The 18,250-nt window shown below is 34.7% G+C and overlaps 1 protein-coding gene across 2 annotated transcripts in view; it reads left to right on the top strand.

Moving 5' to 3' along the window:
- Positions 1 to 18,250, top strand: part of LOC143389851 (lanC-like protein 2) — an 80,134-nt gene that overhangs the window by 39,718 nt on the left and 22,166 nt on the right. For both annotated transcript variants that reach the window (XM_076842620.1, XM_076842619.1), the window contains exons 2-4: positions 10,211 to 10,328; positions 16,077 to 16,284; positions 17,931 to 18,078. In XM_076842620.1, coding sequence (XP_076698735.1) covers positions 10,211 to 10,328; positions 16,077 to 16,284; positions 17,931 to 18,078 — 474 coding nt within the window. The remainder of the gene's footprint in view (positions 1 to 10,210; positions 10,329 to 16,076; positions 16,285 to 17,930; positions 18,079 to 18,250) is intronic.

Here is an 18,250-nt window from a genome sequence, read left to right as displayed (position 1 = left end):
TAAATAAATAAAAACATAGCTTTTGAACATGGTGATTTTCCATGCCCTTTTTTAAAATCTAGAGATGGGGCAGAGAGATACAGAATATATGCATATGTTCTAGGAAATAAGAAATTTGGAAATAAATTATTTCCCTTAATTATTCTTATGAAGTACATGGCAAAAACAGCATGGCTAGTGTCTTCTTTGATATAATGAGAGCAATCAAGAACAGAGCAGGGAGGAAGAGCAGGAAGAAAAGATTAACATTAAATAGAGTCATGAGGTGGAGGGAAAGGGAGAGAAAAGGGGAATTGCATGGAAATGGAAGGAGACCCTCATTGATATCCAAAATTACATATAAGAGAATTTGAGGGGTAAGGAAAAAAAATAAGGAGAGAAATGAATTATAGTAGATGGGGTAGAGAGAGAAGTTGGGAAGGGAGGGGAGGGGGGGTTAGTAGAGGATAGGAAAGGTAGCAGAATACAACAGTTACTATTATGGCATTATGTAAAAATGTGGATGTGTAACCGATGTGATTCTGCAATCTTTGTAATTTTTTGAATAACCAATAAAAAAAAAATAAATAAAAAATAAATAAAATAAAAAAAAGAGCATGGCTAATGAGGAATATAATTTCCCCAATTTTTTTTTAAGAACTTAACTGGGTTAAATGTCATCTAGAGTTTGCCTGTCTCTTTCACTTTTTCTCTCTTTCTCCTGCTCCTATCTTCATCTCAGTTTCTTTCTCCATCTCTGTCTCCTTCTTCATCTCCCTCTCCCTCCTTTCTCCTTCTCCCCTTGCTCCAGGAAAAAAGGTCTCCCATCTGAATTCTAAGATTTATTATCATGCAGAACATTGTGAAGAAGGAAATGGGCACCAGTTATAAGCCACTTTCCTGCCTCTGCACCTTGTCTCTGTGTCTCCTTTATTATTCCTTATAATAAATCTTGCCATATACATGCATTGTGCATCCTTTATAATAACAAGTGTAGTGATGCCTTACAAGGAATTTTACAACCAGTGATTAATAGCTACTCCATTATATTTTTGCTTTATAACACATCTGGGCATTTTTGTATGGGAAAACAAACCTCCCTTATTAGAATAGAACATTTTCTTTCTGATTGCAATGCCTTTGCAAAGGATCAATCTCAGATAAAATCTCAGTGATAAAACCTCCAAAGTTTTTCCCTTATGTATTTTACAGGTATATTTGTGCAATGTGAGTAAGTGAGTGAAGGCTGTAGGTCTTGAAAATCGTAAAGGTAAATTGTAAATCCAGATTCCCGCAAGAATAAGAAGAGAGCATAGGGAGCCCAGGAACTCTGGAATTAATAATCTACTCAAAGCTCCAAGAGTTTTCTCTCCTTTTGCCTTGTGACCTCCAGTGAGCCTTACTTTTCTCATCTAAAAATTGAAAATTAATGGATGATGAAAAGAGTGACTGAACTATGATGTAAGCCCCATAGTGCCAGGTACATAATAAATGTTTAATAATTGCTATAATAATACCATTATTAAATGAGAGGAACCAGTTAAATTTCTCTTGGTATAGTAATCTCCATCAAATGCAAATAGAATTTGTAGAATAAAATAGCATTACCTGTTTTCTTTGTTCAGGAGATTTGGATCCAATATAGAGATTAGAAGTCTCTTTTATATAAGATAGTTAGAAAAGGAGGGACTAAAAAATGTACCTTAAAGTAAAGTACAGTTCTGGGCATGTTGGTATACACCTGTAAACCCAGCTACTAAAGAGGCTGAGGACAGAAGATCATTAGGTTTGAGGTTAGCCTATGCAACTTATTAGCAAGGCCATCTCAAAATAAAAAGGGCTGGGGATATAGCTCAGTAGTAAAGTGCCTGTTTATATGCGTGGAACACTGGGTTCAATCCCTAGTACTGGGGGGTGGGAGAGAGCACAGAGCAGAAGAATGATTTTTGCAGTAAAATTTTGGACTATATTAAACAGAATTCACATTAAAAATATACATCATAAATATGAGAAATGAAAACTTAGTACTGTATGCTTTGGAATAAAGTTCATTACTCAGCCACATATGAATGTGAGTTAGGTTTACATTCACAACAATAAACAGAAAACTCTTATTTAAAAATATCTTGATTAGATTTTATTTGCCTTATAATAAGAAATCTAGAGATAGGCAATTGATAAGGTCTTGATAAGATGGAATAAGATTAGGGCCAGGATTTCTGCTGTTTATTTTGGTCTTTCTCTCAAATTTTTTCTGTTATAGTACCAGATGGCTGCTGTAGCTTCAGATATCATGTTCAGGTTTTCAGTAGGGAGAGAAAGGAAGAAGTACCTATTCTCTTTCTCTCATTTATCAATAAAAATAACAACTTTTGAGATCTGGGAGATTTGCACTTAGGTCTCATTGGTCAGAACCATGTCATATGACTTACTTTTTTTATAGAAAATCTGGAAGAATAGTAGCTCTTCTGGGGATGGATATATTGTTGTTATTAATATAACCATAATTATTATAATAAGGAGAAAGGGTGTGGGGAATAGATGAACCTACTCTGTAGGTTCTGCCACACCAGGTATTATGAAGAGGTATTACCCACATTTTTTCTTCATCTGCATCTCTTTGATTATAGCAGAAAACAAACATTAGGACTCAGGAGGCCTAAGTTACTAATTTGAAGTCAGAGTTATCAGTCAGTTGTATGGTGAATCAGACAATTATTCTTTTTGACACATTTTTCAATATTTATTGCTGGAGTGTCCTCTAAAAGACCATTGGGAGATAGTGGTACCTTTGAGAGGTGGGGCCTTGTTGAAGAAAGTTAGGTCACTGGGGGGACATGTCCTTGAGGGGAATATTGGGAACCTTGCCATTTTCTCTCTCTGCTTCTTCAGTTCATAAGGTGAGCAGTTTTGCTGTATCATGAACTCCTACCATGCTGTAGCATACTGTCAGATGCTCAGAATGACAGGGCCAAGTGACCATATACTGAAATCTCTGAAACCATAAACCAAAATAAATATTTTTTTCCTTATAAGTTATTTATCTTGGGTATTTCATTACAGTGATGCAAAGCACCTCAGCTAACTTAACATAGCAACAAAATAAAATACATTTACAAGTATATCATCAAATAATAGGAAATGGCAAATCTTGAAAAATTTTTAGTAAGCAAGGATTGGTAAAATGGAGTCTCTTTATATTACATCACCTCTGAAATATCATTGATATTGAATTCATTGGTGTGCTGTCTTTATCATTTTATGTGAGTAAGCATATTTGTAAAGAAGTTTATAAAGTTGCTGTTTGTGTTAGATTTTTAGCTTACCTTTTAAAATAAGAGAATGTATTTTACCACCATGATTGAATAGGAATTGTTGTAATTTACTACTCTAAATGACATTTAATTAAGAAAGATAATTTTGAAAGCTAATATTATGTTTTAGATACTGAGTAGAATCCATAGACTACTTGCGCAAGGAAAAAAGCATACTCAATACCTACATGATAGTTGAAATAAATACTTATTAATGTAAATCCTCTTTGACAAAATTAGTTGGCTGTAACCACCTCAGCTAATACTTACTGAAGCTTAAAAATGTGGGCAGGGATGGGGATTTTAAAGGAATTGCAGGCATACATCATTTTATCATAGTTCATCAATAATGGTATTTTTAGCACATTGAAGATTTGTGGGAATCCTGCATTGAGCAAATCTAGCTATACCATTTTCCAACATGTGTTCACTTCATTTTTCTGTGTCACATTTTAGATATTCTCATAGTATTTCAAACTTTTTCATCATTACTGCATGTTTTATGATGATTGTTGAGACCTTTGATATTTCATCATTATTGCATGTTTTATGATGATTGCTGAGACCTTTGATATTACTATTGTAATTGTTTGAGGTACCATGAAATGTGCCAGTATAGGATGGCAAACTTAAGTGTATGTTCTGACTGCTCTACCGGCCATTCCCCTATTTCTTTCATTTTACTTAGACTTCTGTATTGTCTGAGACACAAAAATATTGAAATTAGACCAATTTGTAATCCTACAGTGGTCTCTAAACTGATTTAAACTGAAATTTGTGTGACTCTTACAGTGAATGAAGATGTGTGACTCTTTCATTCACTGTAAGAGTCAAACAAATTTCAGTTTAAATCAGTAGCTAGAAATTATTAGATTTAGTGATGAAGGTGTTTCAAAAGCCAACACAGATCCAAAGCTAGGTCTCTTCTGCAAAACAGTAGCCAAAGGAAAAGTTCTTGAAGGAAATTAAAATGCTTCTCCATTGAACACAGAAATGATAATAAAGTGGTTATGGAGAAAGTGTTAGTGAACAGGACTGCCACAATATTCCCTAAAGCTAAAACCTAATTCAGCGCAAAGCCCTAAGTCTTTTCAGTTCTGTGAAGTCCGAGAGAGGGAAGGAAACTACAGAAGAAATCTTTGAAACTAGCATAGGTTGGTTCATAAGAGGTCATCTCCATATAATAAAAGTGCAAAATGAAGTAGCAAGTGCTAATGTAGATACTGTGAAAAATCATTTAGCTCAGATAGTTGATGAAGGTAAGGTTACATTCAACCACAGATTTTCAAGGCAAACAAAATAGCCTTCTCTTGGAAGAAAATGCCATCTAGGATTTTCAGAGCTAGAGAGCAGAAGTCAATGCTCCACTTAAAGCTTCAAAGGACAGGCTGAGACTTTTATTAGGGGCTCATGCAACTGGTGGCTTTATGTTAAAGCTTATGCTCATTTACCATTCTGAAAATCCTAGAGCCTTTATGAATTAGTTATGACAAATCTACTTTGTGTTCTGTAAATGGAACAACAGAGCTTGAACAATAGCACATCTGTTTCTGATATGATTTACTGACCTTGAGAACAACTGCTCAGAAAAGAAAAATCATTTTAAAATACTAATACTTATGGACAGCACAGTACAGGTGTGCACCACCACACCATGGTCACCCTAGAGCTGTTATGGAGATGTACATGAGACTGTTTTCATGCCTGCTAACACAACATTCATTCTCCAGTTCATAATTTCAACTTTCGAGTCTTATTATTTAAGAAATATATTTTGTAAGGCTGTAGCTGACATGGATAGTGATTCCTCTAATGGATCTAGGTAAAGTAAATTGAAGACTTTCTGGAAAGGATTGTTCATTTTAGATACCACTGAGAGCATTTGTGTAATGAGGTCAAACTATGAACATTTTGGGGGCGGGGCACTTGGCCACTGAGCCACATCCCCATCCCTGTATTGTATTTTATTTAGACACAGTCTCACTGAGTTGCTTAGCTCATCACTGTTGCTGAGGCTGGCTTTGAATTCATGATTCCCCTGCTTCAGCCCCCTGAGCTGCTGGGATTACAGGTGTGCACCATCGCACCTGGCCAAGCTATAAATATTAATAGGAGTTTGGAAGAAGCTAATTTTCACCCTTATGGGTGACTGTGAGGGATTCAAGACTTCAGTGGAGGACTGTGAATGTGGTGAAATAGAAAGAGAACTAGAAGCAGAGTCTGAAGATGTGACTAAGTTGCTGCAACCTCATTATAGAACTTGGAGTTGCTTTGTATGGATGAGCAAAGACTGGTTTCTTGAAATGGAATCTTCTCCTTGTGAAGATGCTCTGAGCATTGCTGAAGGGACAAGAAAAGATTTAGAATACATAAACTTAGTGTTAAAACAGTGGCAGGATTTGAGAGGATTAACTACAGTTTTGAAAAAAGTTCTACTGTAGGTAAAATGCTGTTAAACAACATCACTTGTTACTTAAAAATTTCATGAAAGAATTGATGGCTATCAAAGACAAGGGGGAAGTGAAATGAGTCAGAGAAGGGATCCCTAAATTTTGTCTAAATGTACCTCTAACCAAATTTTGATTACAGACTTAAAGATATTTAGCTAATGACAGAAGATCTGAACTGATATAGAGCTGCTGCCCAAGAAACAGAATTTGCAATTCAACACAAGTGGAATAACAGACTACAAATTTGCATTCTAGTTGCCATACAAAATTACCTGCTCTATGAAGAACCAAAAAAATAGGGGAGAAAAATAATTTTCTCTTTGGGAGTGCTTAGTTGGGATAGACAAAAGACAGATTAACAAGAGAAAAACAGAGGCTTTTTAATTTGTACAGTGTATTTTCCATATGAATGGGAGGTACCCAGGGAATGAGTAAATCTCAGTTTGGCTTAGAAATCTGTTTATATTGCATCTCTAACTAAAAACATTAAATTTTTAGAGAATACAGAAAATGAAGGAAAAGAAATTTGAATTTTCATGCATGCTAATTGCAGGAAGGCAAATAAATGAAAATTTATTATATTGATTTCTCTGGTGACTTCTCCAGGCTGATTGGTGTCTAAAGTTGTCTTTACTTGTGGAAAAGGGAAGACTGACATTTTTGTAAATTTATGTCCTGCGTTTAGGCCAGTGGGGTAATGCAGAAAGCTGTTCTTGTATTGCTTCTTCTGAGTTGTCTTCAACTCAGAATAAATAATTCTTATGTCAAAAAGGCATGTTTTAGGGTGGCATATTCTACTCTTCTACAATAGAAACACATTTTCAGAAGAAAAGAAAATTAGCTGCAACCAACCTTGAAATGAACCAGATAGTGAAACTAGCAGACAGGATTTTAAAGTGAGTACTGTAACTGTCTTCCACAAAGCACAGCAAAAATACTTTCAGTGAATAAAAAGACAGGAAAAATCAGCAGGAAAATGGAAAGGCAAAAAACAACATTATGGGTAGTCTAGAATTAATATAGACAAATCTGAAATTTAAAAGCTACTGGATGGATTTAGAGGAAAAAAGTGACTGAACTTAAAAATAGATCAATAGACGTTTATCCGTTTGTAAAAAGTAAAGAAAATATTGAAGAGATAAAAAGCAACAGGGCTTCAAGGACTTATTAGATTATATGAAGCAATCTAACATAATTGAAATCAGAAGGAAAGCAGAGGAAGGATGGGAAATAAAAATAATCTGAAGAAATAGTGGGCGAGAATTTATAAATTCAATGAAAGATTAAAATTTGAAGAGCAAATCTTGAATAGAGCAGGGAAAAACAACACATTATGTATAGATAATTGATTAATGATGATTAATTAATTAATATGATTAATGGCTGATTTCTAGTTAGAAAATCATGGAGAACAGAGGAGAGTGAAAAAAAAACATAAAAGTACTAATAGAAACTGTCATCTAGAATTCTTTATTCAGTGAAAACAGCCTTCAAGAATGAAGGTAAAATATATTTTCAGATTAAAAAAAAAAAGAGAATTCAAGACCCCTGAGAGAACTTGTAATTGCAAACCCGTTCATTGAAATAGTGACATTTAAGGGGATATAGGTAAAAAAAAAATTTCTACTCTTTTATCTCTGAATTTGTTTACAAAACAGGTTGTACATGAAAATTGCATTATTATCTTGTAGGATTCATTGCTCATGTATTGGTAATACAGATATCAGCTGTAACAGAAGAACTTGGGGTAGGACCTAAACCTATAAGATTCAGAGTTTCTGCATTTTACATGAAGTGGCACATTACTAACTGCAAATGGATTGTGAAAAGTTGTGGATATCTCTTGTATCCTCTAGAGCAACAATTTAAACTAATTTCCCTGCTAAAAGTTCAGCAGGAATATTAAAATACCTTTCTAAAAGTATTCAAACAATCCAAAAAGCAGGAGAAACAATAACAAAAACAAAAATCAAACAAACTGAAGAAGTTAAGAATGTGCCATCTCAAAATATGCTGAATTGGTATATTGATTATTTCAAGCTGAAATTACTTGAGAAACTGTAAGTTCCATTTGGCATCTCTTTTCCTACATGCAGCAAGCCATAAATATTCTTTTGGGAGAGAAATCTTTGTACCAAGGCAGGAAAAAATCTTTGTACCAAGTTGACTAACACACCAATATCACCAGACATTGGTGTGTTAGTCAACTTTCTGCTTCTGGGACAAAATACCTGAGATTATCAACTTATTACAAAGAAAGCTTTATTTTAGCTCCTGGTTTCAGAGATTTTAGTCAATGGTCAATTGGCCTCTGTGCTTTTAGGCCTCTGGTGATGTAGCACATAGTGACAGGGAACATGTGGTAGAGCAAAGCTGCTCACCTTATGGTGCTAAGGTTGCAAAGAGAGAAGGGAAGGGGCTGGGAATCCCAAATGCCCTTTCATTGGAATGCCCCCAATGGCCTAATTTCCTTCCACTAAGCTCCACTTACTAAAGGTTCCACCACCTCCAAATAGCACCACAAGCTAGTGACCAAGCCTTAGCATATGGGTCTTTGGGAGATATTTAAGATCTGTGATTGGGACCGTAATGAAGCCAAATAAATAAGTTTATTGAGTTAACCCTTATTTTATACTAGATTTTACATCCCTTTCATAAATCACTTAGTGACATTCTGGAATTTACTATTTGTAGTTCAGAGATTAGTATTTTCTTCCTTTGCAAATTATTGTTGTCTAAAAATAATAAAAACATTGATTTGGACATTTTCTTTGGACTTCACTCTGTTGTAAAAATCCCCATGTAATATGCTTTTTTCTTGCTAATCAGCTCTTGTTTTAATTCAGTTCCTAAATCCAGCCAAAGAGCCCACATAAGAACTAAAGAGTGATAGAAGGGAATTCTCACTCCCTAGGAAAAAAAAAAAAAAAAAAAGCTAACGCTGTGCTATCCAAGATATTTACTTTAACTCTGAATACAGAGAGACTGAAAATAAATGGACAACAAAAGTAATCATCAATAAGAAAACTGATGTGATTATAATATCACATAAGATAGATTTTACGACAAGAAGATAAAGAGGGTATTAGGTTTTAAATATTTACCTTTCATTAGTTTTGTTCTGAATGTACACAAAAATTTCTCAGATCAGAGATTTTTTTTGTTTACCAGACAGCACATAGCAGGTGGTTCCCTGTGACTCAGTTCTTAATGGCGGGGGTGATGCAGTGAAGGTGGGGTCTGCTGTCCTACATGCACAGAGTTGTATTACAGGCAAGAATGAAGAAAAATAAATTTTCTGCACTTTTTATAAAGGGGAAAGAGGCAATGTCTACCCTTTTCTTTCTAGGAGAATCTTATTATAAATGTCTTACTCTAACCCTTTGGAATGTACACTAATTTCTATATGAAAAAGAACAGCCCATTGTCCAGTTTTACCTTTTCTCATCCCTTTTTGAGATGTAAACATATATTTCCAGGGGTTAGCCACTTGGAATTTTCATTACATATACAGTGGCAAATTAATTCTTAGTGTTTGATTCCAGAATCCCAAATTTCAGTAAAATTTGCCTTGACACCTCTAATTGTGCAATACAGGTTCTTTTTTATAGTCCTACAATAGGAGTATTTCATTATGAAAGTGAATCAATTTTTTAGGAAGATTTAATAGTCAAATTTGTGTATGCCACATAACAACTTCAAAATACACGAAAGAAAAATAATCATAAAAGGCAGAAATGAAATTCTATAATCATAAACTGTTTTTAAGACGCTTCAGCAATTGATATAGCAAATAGACTTTTAAAAATCAACAAAAGTATAAGAGATTCTACTATGTATTTAAGAATGTTGTATATTTCTCTTGGGAATGACTGCCAGAAATGAAAAAAAATACCTGTTTCCTTTGTTCTTAGCAGCCTTAGAATTTAATATTTTTAAAAAAGTATTCTCTATTAGTCTGACAGGGAAACTGTGGCACTTGTAATGATTTGCAATTCATGAATCATCTCCGGATTGGACATTTTGCATATGCTTTTCATTTGATTTTTCTTTTGTGTAAGATGCATTAATAATTTGTGTTGTCTTCAGTATTATGTTCTTTTTTGATTTATAATATCTTATATTGCAAGTATTTTCTATTTGTCATTAATTTTTAAATCATCTTATGTGTTTTACCTTATAGAAGCTAAAATGTTTGTGTAGTCAAATCTATCTTTTTTATGTTTATTTATTTATTTTTTATTTTATACCAGTTATTTTTTGTGAACCTATTTGTGAGTTGTAATACCCATACAGCATTATCTCAGTAAGATACTAACCCTGTAAAAGTCAAGGTAGTGTCCACGTAGTTAGACATTGAGATGGGCCACATAAAATAAGTTCTGTTATGTTCATGTGACTTACACTGTCATTATGACATTGTCCTATTCTTGTGCAACTAAATTTATCTTTTCTTTTGCTTCTTAGATCATTCATAATTTTGTGAGGCGGATCCAGACCAAAATCAAAGATCTTCTACAGCAGATGGAAGAAGGGCTGAAGACAGCTGATCCTCATGATTGCTCTGCTTATACTGGTTGGACAGGTGAGAATATGGAGTAGAAGCAATTAATATTTTTTTCTTATTTTATGAGATGTAAGACTTGGCTTTGAAATTTTCTTTTAAAGTGGTAAAGTTTTATACTCTTGAAGTCTTAAACTATGTCTTCATTGAGAGATTCTTTGGAATTTTATTTCTAAAGAAATATCTTCTGCCTGAAGTTTGACTTTTAATGTATATAGTATGTGATATTTTTACATTTAGTTAACCTAATATGTAGCTGTGAAATGTGTAATAAAAGTAAACTTGCATAAGGGGTCAGGTGTATTTTGTTTTGCTTGGTTTGTTATCATTCTTGCTTTACTCTTTGTGATAGGTTGTGATTGAATGAGTTCTCTGGTCTGTTTCATAAATCATTTACCATTACTGCCTGAACTCAATTTGACTCATTTGTACATGTAAAGATTTTTATTTAAATCTTAATAATAATGACTAAACAGGCAACCAGTAATATACTTCACTTTTTAAAAAATATAATTTCAAAATTAACTTGCTTTAACTAATCTTTATATTTTTATTGTTTTTACCAGGTAGCCAGGACATTATAACAGCTATTTGGGGTATATAAAAGAAATAAGACAGATCTTGTTCTTAGGGATTAAACTAAATGCTGATTAAATTGCTAATGACAGTTTTTATAACCTTCTTGTTAAATTGTCGTAGTTGAATTTCCAATTAGCATAGACACAGATATATATGTTAGAGCTACCGTGAACCCAAAACCTATTATTTTTGCAATGTATAGCCAAACATGGCAGCCTTGATGATTATGTACTTATATTTATTTCAATGATGTTTTATTTATTATTTGCCTTTTATAAGTACAATTATATGGTGACATTAAAATTATATATTTCAGACTTGTAAACCCAGATAGACATAGACCAAGTTCAATTACAGTGCAAAATGTAAAATTAGATATTTGTGGTTAACCAGAAGAAAAATACAAAGAATATTTTGAGAAGAAAACTATTCAGGAAAGAACAATAACATAGCTGTTAATAGCACAGGTTTCCCTTAAAAAGTCTTTTACTTACAGCATTTTCTCTTACTTTTGACAAATATTTTTAACTCTAATAGTTAGGTTCCAAACTGACTATGCATAGAGTCATTCAGAAAGCTTTATAATAAATTAAGAGGACAACTGCAGTAGGAACTCTGGGAATCTTTATTTCTTTTTCTTTTTTTTTTTTTTTAAGAGGGAGGGAGAGAGAGAGAGAGAGAAGTTTTTTTTAATATTTATTTTTTAGTTATTGGCGGACACAACATCTTTGTTTGTATGTGGTGCTGAGGATCGAACCCAGGCCGCACGCATGCCAGGCGAGCACGCTACCACTTGAGCCACATCCCCAGCCCCGGGAATCTGTATTTCTAAAGAATCCTTATCTATTGCCATCTTCTGGAATCATGGTAGAACCACTGTGGAAGTATTTGGTTTCAGTGATATAAAATAGTACTTAGGGCGTTAGGGTTTAGGAAAAAGTATGGAAGGTACCTTTCCATCTTTTCTCTTAAAACCATACAAGAGGAATGAATAAAGCATTCATCATTTATTCCCTTTTGCAAAACTTTGAGACAGACCAAAAAAATTCATTCAAATAATTTTGGATAAAAAACAAACAACATATAGAATGAGTGTGGAAAGCCGCGCACGACATAGCAAGAAAGGAAAGCCACAGGGCCCAGGAGTAGCAAAATCCTGCTTTTCTCATTCTCCATATTCAATAAGGAGTAATTCCCAGAAGGAGTGGCCCACACCCTCAACAGGAACATTTGTGGGCACATCTGAGTGCAAAGTGAATAGGCAATGCTGGGCTGGGCGAGCAGAGAAGAAGAGGCATGGCAAGTGTACAAGGAAAGAGTACAGACCTTCAAAAAGGGGGTAGCGTCCTTGGTGGCACCAGCTAATGGCTTAAGGCAGGAAGGAAACAGCAATGACTGACACCCTCCTGAAACAGGAAAAGATATGTGAACTAAAGGAAATCTGGCCACCAGAAGTCATGACTATTAAAGAAAGAAACTGTTGTTTATTACTTAGCAAGAAGAGGATGCCCTTGAGAAAAAGCAAAAACAACTATGAAAGCTACCCTAACCATTTTTTTTTTTTTTGGCTAGGGAATCTTCCTGTAAATAATTGCTCTAGAAATATTTAATATATTCACACTTAAGAAAAAAATTTGTTATAATATAAGAGGAAAAAGGGACTCTCAGAATGTCATAAAAGGAATTCTGAAAAAGGAAACATAAGGAAATGCCACTGCAATGTGAAGAAAAATTGGCAATACTTTGAACATGAATTTTGTAAAACTTTTTAAAGCAGTAAGTTCACAAAGCAGAAATAAAGGCATTTGGAGAAGAGAGGGCCAGAAAACAAGAGCCTATGATAAAGAATTGACAGAACCAAGAAAATAATTGAAAAGGTAAGAATTGACCCACAAAAGTCATTTAAGAAAACTGAAGTACAAGAAACTGAAGTAACACTAAGATGACACCATGGAATTGTCAGCAGCACCATGAAAAGCCGAGTATCTTTCTTGTCTAGAAAAGTTTCAATACATACTTTCTGAATAAATACATTACTAAATCAAACCATTAAGGGGGAAAAAAGCAAAGAAAAAGAAACAAAAATCAACTAAGGAGAAACTCCTGGTTTTCAGTCCAGAATGTACAGAGTTGCTACTCCATCCTAACAAGGGAAAAGCTGAACAAACTGAAACATCACCTCTTCTTAGATCTATCAGAGAAGTTAGGTCACAAGGTGAACTGCTTTATCAAAAGTTGGAAGACAGGTGGATGCAGGGAATTAGAACTAACAGGAGCTATTGCCAGTTACTGCCAACACACAAGGTTAGAACAAATTTAATTAAGGATTGTGTTAGTCAACTTTTTATCACTGATAAAATACTTGAGAAAATCAGCTTAAAGAAGGAAAGATTTATTTTGGCTTATGGTTTCAAATGTTTTAATTCATGGTCACTAGTCTCTGTTGTTTCTGAGCCTGTGGTGAAGCAGAACATCACTGGAGTAGGGAAGAGTCTGTGGCAGAGCAAAGCTATTTACCTCATGGTATCCTGGAAGCAGAAAAAGTGGGGAAGAGGCCATGGACAAAATAGATCCTTCTGGAACCTGCCCTAAGTGGCCTTCTTCTTTCAACTTGGCCCCACCTCCTAAAAATGCCATCATCCATGAACTCATTAATGGATTTATCCATTGATGAGGTCAGAGCCCTCATGGTCTAATTACCTTCCAAAACATTGCTGCATTTGGGACCACACCTTCCACATATGAGCCAAACCATAAAATAGATCTAATTGGCCTCTATTCATAATTCATGAATTGAGGCAGCCTGCATTCTACAAAATAGATGGAGAGCTCCCTCCTGGCAGTGGCAGAACAATGGGTTTTGTAAGGTCGGAACCAGGAAACAAGAATACTACAAAGATGATTGGTTAAGATCAAGTTACTTCAGCTTATTATTATTTTGTAAGGGTTAAAGCAGAAGAGACTTCCTTATTATTTTGACACAAGTAGACTGAAATCTGTTTGGGGGAAAAACTGGTCTTTTGGAGGTCTTTCTGCTTCCTTGAAGTTTCAGTTTATGTAACATTTATCAAGAGTGACTCCATTTTGGTTAATTCTGTTCTGCTGGGGTCTCATGCAACAGTTCAATCTAAAACAATGGGACCCCATAATTTTTGTTTAATAGTAGGAAAACCTAACTTATACTTTGATTAATCCTGGAGGCTTAGTGTGAACAAATCTGAAAGAAAAATTCCAGGGGGACTTAATCATAAGGGAACCTCATACAAATGCATCTTGCCTCCAGAAGCTCTACTGAGGCTTCACAGTGAATATTGAAGAAACAGTCCATCAATCTTTGAGCAAAAGGAGGGGAATGGAAACCATTTTGAAATACCTCTGAGCACTTTGTTCTTAACAAAGCCCACCCTCTGAAGAAACTTTTACCAGAATCTGACCTCCTAGAGTTTTAACATAGCCAAACTACCTGGGAGAAGGAAAATACCCAAATCTAGCTGGCTGTAAACCTTCAATATTGGGGAAGTGAAATAATTAACTCCAGCTCCCTCTGGACATCCAGGCTCTCTAAGGGAACAGGAGGTGAGAGGCACTGGTGAAGTTCAACAGTTTAGGGACCAAGACTTGCCAGAAGATGGAGACCACGGTACTATGGACCATTTCCTCTTCCCACACTTACCCTACATCTCTAAAGGCCTGTTTACCACAGTGCCTTTTACCCAGTGCATGTCAACATTTTAACAAAAAAATTACAAAGCATGATGACCATTTTCTTTTTATTTGTCCTCATGTACTTTAAAATACTCAAGCATTAAATATAAGTTTTTAGGTCCTCAGGTTAACCAGAGAGTATTCTGTTTAGAGGTTTCTGAGTCAGTCAGGGAGTACTTATTTGTAAACTTTTTATAATGATTATTATGTTCGAAATTTATCTGTATTTAGCTTCTAACTCTTCTAATGATTACATAAATTTACATTTACTTACTGGAAGAGATAATAAGCAACTCATACAGAAGACTTTTTTTTTTTAGCTTCCAGATATACTGTAAGGGTTAAATGTCTTTTTACAGAAATGGATAAGGACAAAAGAAGGATTGCTCAAAAAAATAAAGTGTTGAGCATTAATATGAAAGAGTCATGGGATACCCTGAATAGGAAAATTGAACAAAGCAGAATTAGATATTTAGAAAACTTTCAAAAGCAAAATAAAAAACAGTAAAAATCAGAGGATGTTATTAGATAAGACCAGAATATTGAAGAACATAAATTCTACATTAACAGGATGTTTTGTTTGGTCATTTCACCATCATATCACTTCTTTCAATACTTTTTTCTATAATATATTTTATTAAATAATAAAACACTTCACTGTCATACTGACTTCTTTTTGTTAACACATATTAATTGCACATATTGATGGGGTCAGTGTGATAATCCCAGAGGTTCATTCAGAGCGAGTGCATTGATCAAATCCAGCCACTCTTCTACCCTCCTCTTCCCATAGTAACTTCTTCCACCCAGGCATTAAACTATGCTTAAGAAGCTATATACATCATCCTCCAAAGGTAGCAAAGCCCCCTCTCTGGTTCATGTGAAGATCTGGGTGTGTTATTCAATCTAAAATAGGAGGATTGTGTAGGTGATAGTCTGTACATGTGGTGTCCTATAAATGTTAAACTGACTCACTGATCAATTGTATGGGTTGATCACTAAAGAAAACTGAAAAACTGTGCCAAATAGAAAAATTAGAAAAAGCAATAAAATCCAGAAAGGTAATCATTTAATTTGGGGTAGCATTGGAGGAAATAATTGAATAAGAATTTAAAAAAAGGTAACTTGAGATACAAAAGAGACTGAATATAACCTTGAAATGAATAAAAATTAACAGAATGAGTAGGACTATCCTCTGTATTTCAGACTGGGTATTTCATCTCTTGTTTAAGAGCATAGAATCACCATGCCATACCAGTTAGCAAGATAATCGATTTACATGTGTATCTTTTTTTTTCCCAGCTCTTATTTCTGTGGGGTTTAATTTTCATTTTTAAAGAACTATTTGACATAATTTTTTTGATGTTACCCCTTCAGAAAATGTAGTGTTTACGCAGAAGAATTTATATCATGTAATTTAAAAATATCTTGAAGGTAAAAAGGAAAGGTAGTAATATTTTTCTTTTGGGGTGGGGATCATTTCAGGCATAGCCCTTTTGTACCTGCAGCTATACCGGGTCACCTGTGACCAGACATACCTGCTTCGATCTCTGGATTATGTAAAGAGAACACTTAGGAACCTGAATGGTCGCAGGGTCACTTTCCTCTGTGGAGATGCTGGGCCCCTTGCTGTAGGAGCTGTGATATATCATAAACTCAAAAGTGACTGTGAATCCCAGGAATGCATCACAAAGTAAGTTTTTAATTCTGGAAATATTTTCTTTAAATTCTTAGTTGGAACTCTAGCTGTAGAAAAATATACAAAAAAGAAACTATTTTTAACTTACTTTCCTATTGCAAACAGGTCTCCCTAAGAAGTAAAAGGGTTTGTATGTCTACTTTTTTTTTTTGTACCAGATGTTACACCCAGGAGTGCTTAACCACTGAACCACATCCCCAGCCTGTTTTTTAATTTTTTATTTTGAGATAGGATCTCACTAAGTTGCTTAAGGTCCCCCTAAGTTGCTGAGGCCAGCTTTGAACTTAGCGATCTTCCTGCCTCAGGCTCTAGGCCCCTAGGATTACAGGTGTGTGCCACTTTGCTTAACTGTATGTCACTCTTGAGCATTTTAGTGAAATCATATGTTATTTTTCTATTCAAGCATGAGTATTTCTTAATTTCAGAGGGACTTTAATCATTTTTCCTAAATAATTTTTGGTTGCCTTCAATGCATGAAAATTAGCTCACAATGCTGTAGATCCACAAGAATAAATTAATCATAGTTTAACTTTTAACTGATTAGTTATATTAATGAAGAGCAAGTAAGGAATATGTTTCATTGTACCTATTGGTTTATATTCCTTCTTGAAGAAGTAGAAATCAGGGCTTAGTTCTAGGACCTGATCTAGTACATGTTAGTTAATGTCTGTTGAAAGTTAGAATGATTCATACTCATTCCTAAGCACTGGCAGCATTTCAGTGCCATTTTTATTTAGATTTTAAATCACTTTGTTCTAATGCTAGATGAATTATGTTACATGGTTTAGAATAAATATAAAGGTATACATTTTGAACAGAAAGATTTTTTTCTTTCTTTCTTTAATGGTGCTAAGGTTGGGACTAGGGCCTTATAACAGCCTGAGCTAGAGGCCTGACTCTGGGTATCCAAAAATAGGCATAGCTACTTGCTAAAAAGCTAAACAGGAAAGGTAATTATAGAGTGTGAAAGGAACTTTAATCAGTATAGCTACACCAGGAAGACAAGGGGACCCATGGCCTTAGTTCTGTCTTTGAGGGACTGACAATTACTTTGAGGTTTTATAGAAAGAGGAGTAAGTGCAAGGTTGTTTACACTGTTGAAGGCTTTTCTTAACTGCCAAATAGGTGATCTTGATCAGTCGTGCTTTGTCCATCATTATCTCATGATTGGTCAGGCTGGGCCTTTTCCAAATAAGAAAATTGCACTTGATGTTGCTGGGCAAGGGATGGGGTGAAGGAAAGCTTCAACTCATTATAAGATGTTTATCCACCAGACCTAGATAATGGAGGCAGAGACGCCAAATCTTCACTCCTGCTTTTAGTCACCCGTGGGGCATTTGCAGACAAAAGTGAAGTCTAAGTTGAAGTCTAAGTCCTTGTTATACTTGTACATGCTAAGCACACACTCTACCACTGAGCTATATTCTCAGATCAGGTTTTTTGCTCATAATTTTTACATTTGAAAGAAGAATTAGTAAAGTGGAGAAATTCTAGTTGTTTTGGGAATTTAGGGTGCTTTTTTAAATCATAGTTTTAAATTTAAAAATAAATACATTTCTAAAGTGATGAGTTACTTGTTTCTGAAAGAAGCATTTTAGACATGCACATTGGAGAAAACAGAATTTTTTCTTGTTGTTTAGACTTTTGCAGCTGCACAGAAGCATTGTCTGCCAAGAATCAGAGCTTCCTGATGAGCTGCTGTTCGGTCGAGCAGGTTATCTGTATGCCTTACTGTACCTGAACACGGAGATTGGCCCTGGCACTGTGTGTGAATCAGCCATTAAAGAGGTATTGTGGGATTATTGACACCTGTGGGTATTCAAAGCTATCTGTTAGCATGGAGTTATGTTAGTATTAAGGCTCTGCTTCTAGGTTGAATTAGCTTTTTAAAACATCTCATAAAAATTACAAATTAGCTGCTTTTCTTTTTAGGGATTTTTTTTTTTTAAACTCAATATCT

The sequence above is a fragment of the Callospermophilus lateralis genome, unplaced genomic scaffold (genome assembly GCF_048772815.1).
Source record: "Callospermophilus lateralis isolate mCalLat2 unplaced genomic scaffold, mCalLat2.hap1 Scaffold_66, whole genome shotgun sequence".
Classification (NCBI taxonomy): Eukaryota; Metazoa; Chordata; class Mammalia; order Rodentia; family Sciuridae; genus Callospermophilus; species Callospermophilus lateralis.
The sequence above is the reverse complement of the archived record's forward strand: the minus strand, read 5'-3'. Positions and strand labels throughout refer to the sequence as shown.